The following is a 16,843-nucleotide window of genomic DNA, read 5'->3' as shown; positions in this document are numbered from 1 at the left end:
TTTGACAGTGTGGATGGTGTGTTCAGGGTGATGTGCTGTGTTGCTTTTACGCCAAACATAACGTCTTGCATTGTTGCCAAAAAGTTCAATTTTGGTTTCATCTGACCAGAGCACCTTCTTTCACATGTTTGGTGTGTCTCCCAGGTGGCTTGTGGCAAACTTTAAGCGACACTTTTTATGGATATCTTTAAGAAATGTCTTTCTTCTTGCCACTCTTCCATAAAGGCCAGATTTGTGCAATATACGACTGATTGTTGTCCTATGGACAGAGTCTCCCACCTCAGCTGTAGATCTCTGCAGTTCATCCAGAGTGATCATGGGCCTCTTGGCTGCATCTCTGATCAGTCTTCTCCTTGTATGAGCTGAAAGTTTAGAGGGACGGCCAGGTCTTGGTAGATTTGCAGTGGTCTGATACTCCTTCCATTTCAATATTATCGCTTGCACAGTGCTCCTTGGGATGTTTAAAGCTTGGGAAATCTTTTTGTATCCAAATCCGGCTTTAAACTTCTTCACAACAGTATCTCGGACCTGCCTGGTGTGTTCCTTGTTCTTCATGATGCTCTCTGCGCTTTTGACGGACCTCTGAGACTATCACAGTGCAGGTGCATTTATACGGAGACTTGATTACACACAGGTGGATTGTATTTATCATCATTAGTCATTTAGGTCAACATTGGATCATTCAGAGATCCTCACTGAACTTCTGGAGAGAGTTTGCTGCACTGAAAGTAAAGGGGCTGAATAATTTTGCACGCCCAATTTTTCAGTTTTTGATTTGTTAAAAAAGTTTGAAATATCCAATAAATGTCGTTCCACTTCATGATTGTGTCCCACTTGTTGTTGATTCTTCACAAAAAAATACAGTTTTATATCTTTATGTTTGAAGCCTGAAATGTGGCAAAAGGTCGCAAAGTTCAAGGGGGCCGAATACTTTCGCAAGGCACTGTACGTGGTTGCAAAGGGCATCAGTGTCTTAACAGTGCGATTTGCCAAGGCAGGATACTCTGAGCACAGCCCAATCCAGAAATCTGGCAGTGGCTTCTGATTAAATTCAATTTTCACAGAACTGCTTGTTGCAATTTCGATGAGGCTCTCTTGTTCAGATATCGGTAAGTGGACTGGAGGCAGGGCAGGAAAGGGATAACAAATCCAGTTGTTTGTGTCATCCGGTTCGGGAAAGTACCTGCGTAATTGCTCCCCTGTCACGGTGCGTGAATGAGGACCCAAAAGCGAATTAACGTAAACAGAGCTTCTTTAATAACAAAACAAAACGTAGGCTCAGATGGACCGGCAGGTTCCGACAGGACAGGACAAGGTTGCAGCAAACATGACGATAGTCTGGTTCAGGCATGAACAACACAAACAAGAATCCGACAAAGACAGGAGCAGAAACAGAGAGAGATATAGGGACCTAATCAGAGGGAAAAAGGGAACAGGTGGGAAAAGGGGTGAATGAGGTAGTCAGAGAAGACAAGGAACAGCTGGGGGAAAGAGGGACAGAAACGGTAACCTAGTACGACCAGCAGAGGGAGACAGGGTGAAAGGAAAGGACAGAAAGACACAACATGACAATACATGACATCCCCAAACTCACTCAGGTGCTTCACTATATCACATTTGACAATTTTCCGTAAGATTGAGTTAATTGCACACAAAAAAAATCATACAATGATGGAAAGACCTGTGTGTTATCCTTTGTTAATGCAGACAGAGAAGAGCTCCAACTTCTTAATCAATTTTGTTCCGCACATTGAATATAGTTGCGGAGAGTCCCTAGATCCTAGATTCAGATCATTCAGGCAAGAAAAAATTGCATAGTGCAGAAAATACACGTGAGTTCAGGGGCCTTGCTTTAACAAAGTTAACCATTTTCACTGTAGTGACCAAAATGTATTTCAAGCTGTCAGGCATTCCTTTGGCAGCAAGAACCTCTCAGTGGATGCTGCAGTGTACCCAAGTGGCGTCGGGAGCAACTGCTTGCACGCGCGTTACCACTCCACTATGTCTCCCTGTCATGGTTTTTGCGCCATCAGTACAGATACCAACATGAGTAGCAGCTATGTTTGGCTACATACGGTAGCCATATTATTAATGTTAATAACTACTTCACTAGGTTACCTGTATTTGACATTGTGTTGTTATTTCGCTGAACACTAGATGGTTTAATTTGATTTTTGGCAGTAAAACGAGGCTACTCAGGCAGGAAAAAAAAACACACCCAAATGTATGGCCCCGTTGGAAAATATAAATGGACTGTTTGAAAATGTGAAAAACATTTTTTTAAATATATTTTTTAATGTGAATCACATTTTTATTAGGGGTACCCACGATGGCATTGCGCGTACCCTGTGCGTACCCTGTACCCCAGTTTAGGAATACCTGCTCTAGAAGTGTCATTGGTCTATATTAGCAGTTAGTCAATGAGCATACCTAACAATGGATATAAAAAAAATGCATAACATTAGCATATATACTGAACAAAAATATCAATGAGACATGCAACAATTTAAAAGATTTGACTGAGTTACAGTTAGGACCTAATCTATGGATTTCACATGACTGGGAATACAGATATGCATCTGTTGGTCACAGATACCTTAAAAAAAGAAAGAAGAGGCGTGGATCAGAAAACCAGTCAGTATCTGGTGTGACCACCATTTGCATCATGCAGCGCGTCACATCTCCTTCGCATAGAGCTGATCAGGCTGCTGATTGTTGGCTGTGGAATGCTGTGCCACTCCTCTTCAATGGCTGTGTGAAATTGCTGGATATTGACAGGAACTGGAACACGCCATCCCAAACACGCTCAATGGGTGACATGTCTGGTGAGTATGCAGGCCATGGAAGAACTGGGACATTTTCAGCTTCCAGGAATTGTGTACAGATCTTTGTGACATGGGCCCGTACATAATCATGCCTAAACATGAGGTGATGGCAGTGGATTAGTGGCACGACAATGGGCCTCAGGATCTCGTCACAGTATCTCTGAGCATTCAAATTGCCATAGATAAAATGTAATTGTGTTCGTTGACCGTAGCTTATGCCTGCCCATACCATAACCCCACTGCCACCATGGGGCATTCTGTTCACAACGTTGACTTCAGCAAACCGCTCGCCCACACAACGCCATACTGCTGTTGTGAGGCCGGTGGGACGTAGAGTACTGTCAAATTCTCTAAAACGACATTGGAGGTGGCTTATGGTAGATCAATTAACATTCAATTCTCTGACAACAGCTCTGGTGGACATTCCTGCAGTCAGCATGCCAATTGCACGCAACCTCAAAACTTCAGACATCTGTGGCATTATCTTGTGTGACAAAACTGCACATTTTAGAGTGGCCTTTTATTGTCCACAGCACAAGGTGTACCTGTGTAATGATCATGTTGTTTAATCAGCTTCTTGATATGCCACACCTGTCAGGTGAATGGTTTATGTTGGCAAAGGAGAAATGCTCTCTAACAGGGATTTTAAAAAATGTGTGCACAAAATTTGAGAGAAATATGCTTTTTTTGTGCGTATGAAACCTTTCTGGGATCTTATATTTCAGCTCATGAAAAATGGGACCAAAACTTGACTTGTTGCGTTTATATTTTTGTTCAGTGTATATGCACAGCCACATCTTGAGAGCCCAATCACATCACACAATGCTTAATACCAATCACCCTCTCTCTCAATCTCCCCCTGAAAGAGTGTAATTCACTCTGACAGATAGCACCTGACAGGTCTGCCTATTCACTTCGCCAGCAACCCTGTCTCCCTCCACCACCACATTATTCAGCCTGTCATATTAACTAGTACCTGATCATGGTTCTAAGTCTTGTGATTACACACCTAGATGATCAGGACAGCGCTTCTTCAAACATGAGGTGGATGTCTTTCAATGTTTCTCTCACACCTGTCAAATGTGCTTAGCTTCAGGAAGATTAGATTGTATTTTAAGGCCTGTATCAAGGATCAGGTCCTCCCTGTCCATATAATATTTTTCATCATTATATAAAAGGCAAAACTGATACTATACTTTGTATTGTAGATTACTGATATATAGATTAGACATGGGACCAAAGTACTGTTTGCACTTTAGCTAGTAGGCTAGCTCATTATCTGTGTGTAACAATATAATGTAAATCAGGGATTGTCAGCTAGATTCAGCCACAGGCTGATTTTAGGTTGTAGCGGATGGTCAGTGGGCCGGAACATAATTATAATATTTTATACACTGAACTTTGACCACAACTAAACCCAATAAGGGATTATATTTGAATATAACAATAATTTCGTACCTTGATTACATTGATCACATATGTCTATTTTTTTATTCTTGGGAATGCTTAGGAACAGATTCCCGAGATATAATAATTTTTTTGCTGAATTTCTGTTGATCACCAGCAGAGGGCGACCATTTTGAATCCATTTTCACATTCACTCTGTTGGTAAAGCTGACAAATTGGATCATACCTCTAAAAGTAGCAGAGATCCCACTCTGGAACTTTGATACATTATTTTCAAGAATATATACTATATAAAAAAATGCCAAATCAAAAATAGTATATTTTCTATATTCATGTTTATATTTTAAAATGTTTTTGAAATCATAATACTACTCATATTACAGAGAAAGCAGTAAAGCTTCATATGACACCATTGTTTTCTTTGTAGAACCAACAGTGCATTCGGAAAGTATTCAGACTTTTTCCACATTTTGTTACGTTACTGCCTTATTCTAAAAAGGATAAAATATTTTTTCCCCCTCATCAATCTACACACAATACCCCATAATGACAAAGCAAAAACTATTTTTTAGACATTTTTGCCAATGTATTACAAATATAAAAATGAAAATCACATTTACATAAGTATTCAGACCCTTCACTCAGTACTTTGTTGAGACACCTTTGGCAGCAATTACAGCCTCGAGTCTTCTTGGGTTTGCCAGTAGCATATCACCCTGCATACCACTGCTGGCTTTCTTCTGAAGCTAAGCAGGGTTGGCCCTGGTCAGTTCCTGGATGGGAGACTAGGTGCTGCTGGAAGTGGTGTTAGAGGGCCAGTAGGAGGCACTCTTCCCTCTGATCTAAAAAAATATCCCAATTCCCCAGGGCAGTGATTGGGGACACTTCCCTGTGTAGGATGCCGTCTTTCGGATGGGACGTTAAACGGGTGTCCTGACTCTCTGAGGTAATTAAAGATCCCATGGCACTTATCGTAAGAGTAGGGGTGTTAAACCTGTGGTCCTGGCTAAATTCCCAATCTGGCCCTCAAACTGTCACCTAATAATCCCCAGTTTACAATTGGCTCCTTCATCCCCCTCCTCCCTGTAACTATTCCCCAGGTCGTTGCTGCAAATGAGAATGTGTTCTCAATCAACTTACCTGGTAAAATAATGGATAAATAAATAATGACACTATAAGCTTGGCAAGTCTCTCCCATTCTCATCTGCAGATCCTGTCAAGTTGGATGGGGAGCGTTGCTGCACAGCTATTTTCAGGTCTCTCCAGAGATGTTCAATCTGGTTCAAGTCCAGGCTCTGGCTGCGTCACTCAAGGACATTCAGAGACTTGTCCCGAAGCCACTTCTGTGTTGTCTTGGATGTGTGCATAGGGTCATTGAACAATTTGGAAGGTGAGGGCTCTGGAGCAGGTTTTCATCAAGGATCTCTTTGCTCCGTTCATCTTTCCCTCAATCCTGACTAGCCTCCCAGTCCCTGCCGCTGAAAAACATCCCCACAGCATGATGCTACCACCACCATGCTTCACCGTAGGGATGGTGCCAGGTTTCCTCCAGACATGACGCTTGGCATTCAGGCCAAAGAGTTCATTCTTGGTTTCATCAGACCAGAGAAACTTTATCTCATGGTCCAAGAGTCCTTTAGGTGCCTTTTGGCAAGCTCCAAGCGGGTTGTCATGTGCCTTTTACGGAGGATTGGCTTCCGTCTTGCAACTCTACCATAAAAGTCAGATTGGTGGAGTGCTGCAGAGATGGTTGTCCTTCTGGAAGGTTCTCCCCTCTCCACAGAGGAACTCTGGAGCTCTGTCAGAGTGACCATCGGTTTCTCGGTTACCTCCCTGACCAAGGCCCTTCTCCCCCGATTGCTTAGTTTAGCCTGGTGGCCAGCTCTAGGAAGAGTCTTAGTGGTTCCAAACATCTTCCTTTTAAGAATGATGGAGGCCACTGTGTTGTTGGGGACCTTCAGTGATGCAGAAATGTTTTGGTACCCTTCCCCAGATCTGTGCCTCGACATAATCCTGTCTCAGAGCTCTATGGACAATTCCTTCGACCTCATGGCTTGTTTTTCTCTCTGACATGCACTGTCAACTGTGGGACCTTATATATACAGGTGTGTGCCTTTCCAAATCATGTCCAATCAATTGAATTTACCACAGGTGGACTCCAATAAAGTTGTAGAAAGATCTCAAGGATGATCAATGGAAACAGGATGCACCTGAGCTCAATTTCGAGTCTCATTGCAAAGGGCCTGAATACTAATGTAAATAAGGTATTTCTGTTTTATTTTTATTTTTAATACATTTGCAAACATTTTTTAAAAACTGTTTCACTTTGTGGGTTATTATGAGTAGGTTGATGAGCAAAACATTTATTTGATCCATTTTAGAATAAGGCTGTAACGTAACAAAATGTGGAAAAGGTCAAAGGGTCTGAATACTTTCTGGATGCACTGTACATTTGAAACACTATTGAGTCTTAAAGGAAGCCTGGGTAATGCCAAAATCTCATATGCCATTTATTTCTCAATGATTATTTTAGATACAAATCTCAAATATACTGTATGCCACGTGACTGTGGCCAAGACTCATGTATGGCCTTGTGTCAATTGAGAACGGTTTACTAAATCAGTGGTTCTCAATTCTCTCCTTAGGGATCCCCAGCTGTTCAGAGCTAGCACAACTGATTCAACTTGTCAATTAGCACAACAATAACTCCTAAGGAATTTTAACAGTAAAATATGGCTTACCAGAATAACCCTGTATTGTTCTTCAAAAGGATTGAAAAATAACTTTTGAGATTGAACAAAAGTTCTTTAGATAACCATACTCCATAAAGGTTCTATAAATAACCAATAAAAAGGGTTCTATACAGCACCTAAAACAGTTGTATAGCATAGCAGAACAAAGTTTTGCAGCTACACTACCGGTCAAAAGTTTTAGAACACCTTATCATTCAAGGGTTTTTCTTTATTTTGTACTATTTTCTACATTATAGAATAATAGTGAAGACATCAAAACTATGAAATAACACATAGGAAATCATGTAGTAACCAAAAAAGTGTTAAACAAATCAAAATATATTTCATATTTGAGATTCTTCAAATAGCCACCCTTTGCCTTGATGACAGCTTTGCACACTCTTGGCATTCTATCAACCAGCTTCACCTGGAATGCTTTTCCAACAGTCTTGAAGGAGTTCATACATATGCTGAGCAGTTGTTGGCTGCTTTTTCTTCACTCCACGGTCAGACTCATCCCAAAACATCTAAATTTGGTTGAGGTCTGGGGATTGTGGAGGCCAGGTCATCTGATGCAGCACTCTCCTTCTTGATCAAATAGCCCTTACACAGCCTGGAGGTGTTTTGGGTCATTGTCCTGTTGAAAAACAAGTGATAGTCCCACTAAGGCCAGACCAGATGGGATGGCGTATCGCTGCAGAATGCTGTGGTAGCCATGCTGGTTAAGTGTGCCTTGAATTCTAAATAAATCACAGACAGTGTCACCAGCAAAGTATCCCCATACCATAACACCTCCTCCATGCTTTACGGTGGGAAATACGCATGTGGAGATCATCCGTTCACCCACACCGCATCTCACAGAGACACAGCTGTTGGAACCAAAAATCTCCAATTTGGACTGCAGACCAACATTGCTCATGTTTCTTGGCCCAAGCAAGTCTTTTCTTATTATTTGTGTCTTTCAGTAGTGGTTTCTTTGCAGCAATTTGACCATGAAGGCCTGATTCACGCAGTGTCCTCTAAACAGTTGATGTTGAGATGTGTCTGTTACTTGAACTCTGTGAAGCATTTATTTGGGCTGCAATTTCTGAGGCTGGTAACTCAAATGAACTTATCCTCTGCAGCAGAGGTAACTCTGGGTTTTTCATTCCTGTGGCGGTCCTCGTGAGAGCCAGTATCAGAAAAGGGTTCTTAATAGCACCAGACAGGTTCTATTCAGAACCTTTTGAGCATCAAATCAAATCAAATTTTTATTGGTCGAAATGCTTGTGCTTCTAATTCCGACAGTGTAGCAATATCTAACAAGTAATATCTAAGAAATACCTAATACACACAAATCTAAGTAAAGGAATGGAATAAGAATATATACATAAATATGTTGGTAAATGAATGCACTTAAAATGTATGCACTCACTACTGTAAGTCTCTCTGGATAAGAGCTTCTGCTAAATGACTCAAATGTCAAATGTAATGGTTCTTTATAAAACTTTAAGAAAAAGTTTTTTTATAAACAATACAAAACATACACATACAAACAACAGCATACAAACACAAACATGAACAACATCATCCTGCCCAGCCCCAGACCCACCTGCTCATACCCCCATCTCCAGCATCACTCTCTGCCACATGGCCTCAAACTGCACCATTTTGTTTCTCTCCATAGCCCACACACTTTCAACATTTGGATAATAAAGCATTTGACCTTTCCATTGTGTTAACGACGGAGGATTGGTTGATTTCCAGTTTTTAATTTTTTTCAAGATGATTGACAAGAAAAGTATTGTCCAACCCATCGGGTATCTCACTGCACCCTCATATGCCATGTCTTGAAATATGCTGATAGGCGGGTTAAAAGTACATTTACATTGTAATACGTCTGACAGCCAACATTCTAACTCCGCCCATAACGTTTGGACTTTACAGCATTCCCAGAAGGTATGGATTATTGAGTCATTGTTCATTTTACACTTAAGACATGACTCAGCCATTTTGCTGTAGGTTTTATATTTTAAAAAATCTATACATTAGTTCATAGTGGATTATACGTACATTCTATGCCTTTAGATTTTCATGTGGACCAACGTATCTGTGAATTCTAAAAAGCTATCCAAGGATTGTTCCATAGCGTTGGTATGTAGGAAGTGATAGTGATTTTTCCATGTTGTTCTAATGTTCTTAATTATGAAGTTGTTAATGTTCTTTGCTCCATCCTTTGAAAACAGACATGTGAAAAGATTGCACCTCTTCATTATGTAGCATGCACCTCTACATTATGAACCCATTGTTCCTCTTTACTGCATTTAACTATACATCGCAAGTAAAAGCCTTGGGTGGCGAGTTAATACAATTTCAAGTCTGGAAGGTTAAAACCACCCTCAGACTTAGGAAGATGTAAAACGCTCCTTTTTATTCTATGAGTTTTATTAGCAATATAAAGTTTGTTATGACCGAGTATGCTTTTTTAAAGCATATGTTCGGTGGGGTAATTGGTATTACTGAGAATAACTATAAAAACTTTGGGAGCCATGCCATTCTGAAAAGGTTTATTCTACCTTTAAGATTTATGGGAAGATTGTTCCATTTAATTAGAACTGCTTTCATATTGTTAAGGAACGGGATAAAGTTATCTTTATATATTTGTTTGTCACTTATTAAGCATCCTATGTATTTAAAAAAAAATTGTGGTCCACTTAAAGGATTGCTGTATAATTATTATTTACATTTTTCTTTTGCCATTATTTCCTTTTTTCCCACATTAATTTTAGATTCTGATATTTTATTGTATTCAGAAAATATTTGTTTTCAAGGGGGGCATTGAGCTTTCAATATTGGTCAGGCATATCAGGAGATCATCTGCAAATACGTTTAGTTTATATTCATGTTTACCAATACTAATACCTGTCTAATTCTTTCTGCAAGCAGTTAAATTGACAGTGCAAACAGGAGGGGGGAAGAGGACATCCCTGTCTTGTGCCTCTTTCTAAATCAATTTCATCAGATAATGTATTATTTGTGTATATCTTTGCTTTAGGACATTTATATAATATTTGTATTACATGTATTATTTCAGCTGGAAAGTTGAAAACTTCCAAAGTTGTGAATAGAAAATACCATTTAAGGTGGTCGAAAGTCTGATCAACCTATATCTTGTTTTTTTGCGTATTGTATTAAACTAAAACATGTTCTTGTATTTGTTTGTAAGTGTCTATTTTTAATAAACCCTGTTTGATTGATATGTATCAAGAGTGATAAGACTTTTGCTATTCTATTGCTTATGAGCTTTGTCATTATTTTATTGTCACAATGTATTAAACTTATGAGTCTGTAATCAGCAGGGGACTCCAGATTGACCTGATTTTAATATAACTGAAATAACTGTTTGATACATGGAACTAGGAAGCACTGAATTGAGTGAGGTGTTTTGTCATTTGTGTAAATAGGGAGCTACTTTGTCCTAAAATGTTAAATATTATTCTATGGGAAAGCCGTTCATTCCTGGTGCTTCTCTCCGTACGAATGTTTTAACAGTGTCTAAAATGTATTTTTGAGTCATCTCTGTTTTTATTGAATATTTTGTCTGCTGATAATGGATTCAAGGTTGTTGAGTCTAAGAAGGCTGTAGGATCAGTCCATCTGTTGTTTAATTCAGATTTATATCGATTGTAATTATATATATTATTAAATTATATAATACCAAAAAGGTATCTGCTATGGTTACAAGCCAAAGAACTCTTATATATAACTTTTTGTTTTTAGTATTTATGTAACCTATGCCATCCTAGCACGTTTTGAACTTGCCTCTTTGTTTGTTAGTACATAGGGATGGAGAGGAAATGGGTCGGTGGAGAAGAGGAGAAGAGGTTATGTTTCATTGTTTTTTGGCTTTTGGTTGTACAACAATTTGAAATATTTGTGAAATATCTGGTAGGATTTGTAGGACGTGATTTGATACGTTGTTTGGTGCTGTGTTGTTTATGCTTGCTAAGTATTGTAGCTACCTATGGTCAGTCTAAAATGAGACCAAGAGAAAGATTTCCATCTCACATCATAGTATTGGTATACTGCAAATGGAGAGAAAGACTTTGTTGTTAGGCGTAATCAGCTTTTTAGCACTCTACAACAATAAGGTGAGACCACAAATATACTAAAGTCAGGAATAAGAAACACAGTATTTTTATCTATTTCAGGTGCGTCATCTCCTAGCCGAAATGATCAAAGCATGTTAACAACATACATACGTAATTTGTCAGATATGTTTAAAGGCCCGATGCAGCCATTTTTGTATCAATATTACAACTTTTCATGGTAACAATGAAGTACCTTACTGTAATAGTTTTCCAAAAAAACTAAAATAGTTTTTAGATTTTTTTTTTCTCAAGCAATAATTTTTCTAGGACTGTCTGGGAGTGGTCTGACTGGGGAGGGGAAAACTGAAAACTAGCTGTTATTGACAGAGTTTTTGAACTCTGTTATTGGTCTATTATCCAATTTATCGACTGGTGATGTCAACAGGCAAGCCAAAACTCCCGCCCATGCAAACCTTCTGATTACAAGGAACTGTGTAGATTGTACTTTCAACCAGCAAGTATGAGGAAATAACACTGACCAACTTTTTTCACACTTTCAGAGTGTTAGTTTTCAGATGTTTTACAATATGAAACAAAACACAGAAAACATTTGTTTTCTAATGCACTGGGCCTTTAACTGGAACATTTCCACCAAATCATCACTAGAATACTTTATAATTTTCACTTTGAGTTTTCTGTAAATGTAGTATGTAATATGAGGGCTCTATTGCACTTATTGCTCACGTTCATGCCTTATGTGTCTTTTCTATTATTTTCTCTTTTTAGGTGGAAGTTTCTATTATGTGCCTAGGTGTGTCCAACTCCCCTCTCTGAGGAAAAGGTAGCAAAGGTCGCTATACCATCAACCACAAGCAGAAGCTTCTGAAGGACTCTGGGACATCCAATCTCTGACCTCCATACTGTAACAGTCCACACATCCCTGAGTAGATAAAGCCGCCACGCCATTGGACGAGGACAGTCACACTAAAGGAGCCAGATGGCACTGCTAGCCAATCAGCTGATGGATTCAGCCAGGGTTGTGAGTGGCATAAATGGAAGGGTGGACATCTTCCCACAGTTCCTGAGGGTACAGAACCAGGGTCACATGACCCAGGTCAATAGCACCCAGGAAGACACGCGCAAGAACAGGAAGTACCCGTGCCAACTGTGTGGCAAGCGCTTCCGCTTTAACAGCATCCTGTCGCTGCACATGCGCACGCACACAGGCGAGAAGCCCTTTAAATGCCCTTACTGTGACCATCGGGCAGCACAGAAGGGCAACCTCAAGATCCACCTGCGCACTCACAAGCAGGGCAACCTTGGGAAAGGTCGTGGCCGGATCAGAGAAGAGAACAGACTGCTCCATGAGCTGGAGGAGAGGGCCATCCTGAGGGACAGGCACATCAGGGATGGTCTAGGTGGTCTGCCCCAGCCACCACGACCCCACATAGCCCAGCCCCAGCAAGCCTCTACCACCACCCAGCTCCCCTTGACCTTCACAGGTTCTGGCCCTGTAGAGACTCTATCACTGCGATCCACTTCCCCCAAGATGACCATCACAGGCCAGGAGCATCACACCCAGGCCCAGCCTTCTGCAGGCTTCCGTTGCTCCTTCTGCAAGGGCAAGTTCAGGAAGCAGCAGGAGCTAGAGCGCCACATCCGGATCCTCCACAAGCCCTACAAGTGCACCCTGTGTGAGTTCGCCACCTCCCATGAGGAGGAGCTCATTAGCCATGTGGAGACGACCCACATCGCCTCCGAGTCGGCCCAGACTCAGAGGCCCGCGCTGGGCAGCGGTGGGGGCGTGAAGCACCCTAGTGGGGAGTTCCCCTGCGAGGTGTGCGGTCAGACCTTCAGTCAGGCCTGGTTCCTCAAGGGACACATGCGTAAGCACAAGGACTCGTTCGAGCACTGCTGCCAGATCTGCAGCCGGCGATTCAAAGAACCCTGGTTCCTCAAGAACCACATGAAGGTCCACCTCAACAAGCTGGCTGCTAAGAACAAGCAGCTCCCTGCTGACCAGGGGGTATCTGTCAGCATGACTAGTGTAGCCCAGGATGCCCACTACATCCACCTCTACTCCCAGTACATCTCAAGCCTCAACAGCAGGTTCCTCTCCGCTGAGAGAGCGGGCCATTCAGAGTTCCAGCAGATCTTCGCCACAACTGGCATTGGGATGAAGGTGAAAGAGATGCTGGGTAGGATGCTGGCACCAGGACATGATTCAATGACTGAGGGGGAGAATAATCGCTCTTTGTTGGGCTTGAATAATCTGGTGCCTCCTCTGACTGCCAGCAGCAGGGAGTATCAACTACAGGCTTCTGCCAACAAGGGAGACAACCTCAATAGCTACCCAGGCTGGCAGGTCATGGCACCAGGACCGGCTGTAGATGAGGGAGACCTATACACAGCTAAAGAACAGCAGCGGGCCTTCCTGGCTAAACGGAGGGTGTCATTAGATGAGCGACAAGCGTCTGTGAGCGACCCAGAGAACCCGGCTATTAGTAGGCCTAGCAGCCCAGGACTGAGCCATGTCTTGCAGGGGAGCCTCATAGGACCATGCTTCTCTCAGACTGGCAGTACCCAGGATGACAGCAGCCTCCCCTCCTCCCCAGTCTCAGGTACAAAACCGTCTTTCCTTACTTAGTGGTTGCAGATGGTTTAAGACATTGTTGTTTCAGTTTTTCTAAATGGTTTGATATAGGTCTATTTATGCATTCTGTATTCTATGGTCAATATTTTACAGTAACTGACATATCCTCAGTTCCAGGGTCAAGGTCAAATAGATGACCAGCATATGGTGACTTCAATGGGCACACTTATATGGAGAGGATGTTTGAGAACTTCCATAAATCGGCCATATGTTCCAAATGTATACCATTTGCTATCCCTCCCATCATGCATAGACTAGAATGGAACACAACTGCACTGTTCCATTAGGAGATAAAACTATGCCTTTGGCTAAACTTCACTAATCTATTCAGGTGAACTTGTCTTGAAGCACAGGGTCAGTACAGCAGCATATCCATACAAAAAAAATATAATCAGTAATAATAAGGACTTTCTTTGCTTATTAACTTTAATGTTGTCATGTCGAATGCTAGAGATAATTAGCCTCTGCTATTTTATATCAGTCCAATTCCAACCCCTTGCCTTTCCTACGGGGCACAATATGTTAATGCATGCCATCTGGTGTTTTTAATGATTTGATATATACCACCTGGTGATTTTTATGATTTGATATACCACATGGTATTTTTATTGATAGTCTTCTGTTCCACCTGGTGATTTTGATGATTTGACTCCCTGGGTGCATGCTTTTCTTGTCATGGCATCCTGTTAACACATTGTCTGCATTCTAGCTGCAGCTCTAGTATTTTCACATAAAAATATACACTTCCTCATCTCCTCCTTAGCTTAGAATTCTGGATCTTTTACAGACCTGGGTTCAAATGCTATTTGAAATTCTTTCAAATACTTTAGCTGTTTTCGATTGAGCTCGCGTGTTGCAATGGAACCAATAGAAACGTCCCCAAGGTGCAAACTACCACCAGGCACCTGAGCACTCTAGGTAGACTAAAGCAAACACGCAAACTATTGGAAATGTTTCAAATATTCTTTGAACCCAGGTTTGATCTTCTAGCAGGGTTGGTGAGAGTCAGTGTCTCTGACACGGTTTTGGGGGATTTGATCCACTGTTTCCCCAAATGAAGGCCGCGAAACAGAGATAAATGGATCAGGTCTAATCTTGTTAAATGTTTTGTTGACATATTGTCTACTTATACTTGTATGCACATGTAAATACCAGCATTTTAAGGGTAATCCTGCCACAGCCCTTTACAAAACAGCTACAATCTATGGTATTTTCAGCTTCTCCTGCTTCCCCAGTCCCCAGCCAATACTACAGTCCTATGTTTGTAAAAGCTAGCTGAGAATGAATCGGAGGAAGTCTGGGCTGCCACGTTCGGTATCAGAGTGTAATTTGAGTCGATATTAAGCATGGAAACTAATTCATTTTAAAGGTCAGGCGTCAGTGCTTCTTTAAATGATGGATCCCGGCTCGCCTCTCCTCATCTTGTTCCCCTAGTTCCTGTGTAATGGAGGACTCACTCAGGGGCTTAAGGACTGCATTGTTTTGCTCTGACAATATATCCCCGAGACCTCTGCAGCTGCTCCCCATGCTCACAATGACAGACTAATTAACACAATCACACACTGCTGGCCCCGGCTCAACACGCAGGTCTGCTGCGGGACAGATAGGTAAATCCTACACATATGGAGAACATACAGGCACTAAGTGCAAGTCTTGATGAGGGGCTTTAGGAATGGGATAAGTTTGCTGCGCCTGCTAACTGATCGAGTGTGTCTCGATGGGCTGGAGTATTACAGTGGCTGGAGGAGTTCTAATTCAGGAGACGTTGAGGAATTATCATTGTTGCCAGATGTTTCAGCTTGAGACACATTGATTAGGCCTGAATAAGTGGCCGTTTTATTCCTAACCAAAATGTCTGTAGTCATGAAGTTATACTGATGTTTCCAATATGGATAGCGGATACAGTTGTCAGAGTTAACGACTGCTTTACTAGAAACAGTAGATGCAGATAAAGTTGTCCAAATACAGTAGTGATACAAGTGTCAACATGTTAGATTATGGTCTGTTTACTCATATGGATACTAGCTAGTGTTGAGAATGGTGTTCTTAAAATCTAATCAAGACAGATGAAATACTCTAATTCTAATCTTAGATTGTGAATAATGACTCGTTTAAAAAAAGATAAACTAATGGGAGTGCTTTAGAGGCCCCTGACCTACATCAGAGTGTCTGGATTTGAATTGGGAACATAAACATGCCTGAAATCCTCTGACAGTTATTCATTAGTCCTATTCAAACTCTTAACCCCAAGGTCAATGTGCATGTAATGATTTCGTCCTCACTTAGTCTTTGTTCCTTTCCCCGGGCTTCACGCTACTTCTACTGTATACATGTTAACACGTTACGAGTGGTTACAGAGAGACAAGGAAGGATCATGTTTAGGGGGATAGAAATCAGTGCAACTGTATTTAATCGTTCTAACTTCTAGTTCCATCTGATGATGCTTAAAGGGATAGTTCAGAAAAAACATCTACATTTGTAATTTCGCTGAACAATCCCTTTAAATGTGTACCATAGCTGTTTTTTTTAAATGCACAAACTGGGCCTATACAAGTAGATTTGAAGACTACTGATTTCTGATTTGTAAACCGGATTACCTTTTGGCTTGACTTCCCATTCTCACTTCTGTCCCTTAATCCTCTTTTTAATTATTATTGCAGATAAGAGGTATGAGGCTCAAATGAAGCTCAAAATGCTTGTTTTCCTAGACGCTGATAAAAAGATTTACCGTGGGAGTTGTGAACACCTGCCTTGAAATATTGTTCCACGTCTCCTGAATGCCATTTGGCTTAATTGACTTGGAAACGTCCCAAATGCGTCATTGACAATGTGGTCTAATTAATATTAATAATATATGCTATTATAAACATCAAAGAACATCTGGTGCACTTATTTTCTCCCCAGCAGTCTTGTGTCTCTTCCTCTCAGATGGTTTCATCTTAAAGCAAACCACCAAGGTTTATTCATTTAGGTGTTTTAGTTTATACTGCATGTATACTTTTACAATAGAACAATAATGCGGGTGCGCACACGTGTGTGTGTGTGTGTGTGTGTGTGTGTGTGTGTGTGTGTGTGTGTGTGTGTGTGTGTGTGTGTGTGTGTGTGTGTGTGTGTGTGTGTGTGTGTGTGTGCATGTGTGTCCGTATACATGGGGGG

At 41.2% G+C, this 16,843-nt stretch overlaps 1 protein-coding gene across 1 annotated transcript in view; it reads left to right on the top strand.

The window, feature by feature from the left end:
- Positions 1–16,843, top strand: part of LOC110532313 (uncharacterized) — a 44,935-nt gene that overhangs the window by 10,713 nt on the left and 17,379 nt on the right. The window contains exon 2 of the mRNA XM_090231125.1: positions 11,821–13,655. Within this exon, the coding sequence (XP_090087251.1) occupies positions 12,032–13,655 (1,624 nt within the window). The 5' untranslated portion in view covers positions 11,821–12,031. The remainder of the gene's footprint in view (positions 1–11,820; positions 13,656–16,843) is intronic.

The sequence above is a fragment of the Oncorhynchus mykiss genome, chromosome 1 (genome assembly GCF_057628025.1).
Source record: "Oncorhynchus mykiss isolate SJ-2025 chromosome 1, ASM5762802v1, whole genome shotgun sequence".
NCBI classification, from domain to species: Eukaryota; Metazoa; Chordata; class Actinopteri; order Salmoniformes; family Salmonidae; genus Oncorhynchus; species Oncorhynchus mykiss.
Note: the sequence above shows the minus strand (reverse complement) of the source record. Positions and strands in the feature narration are given on the sequence as shown.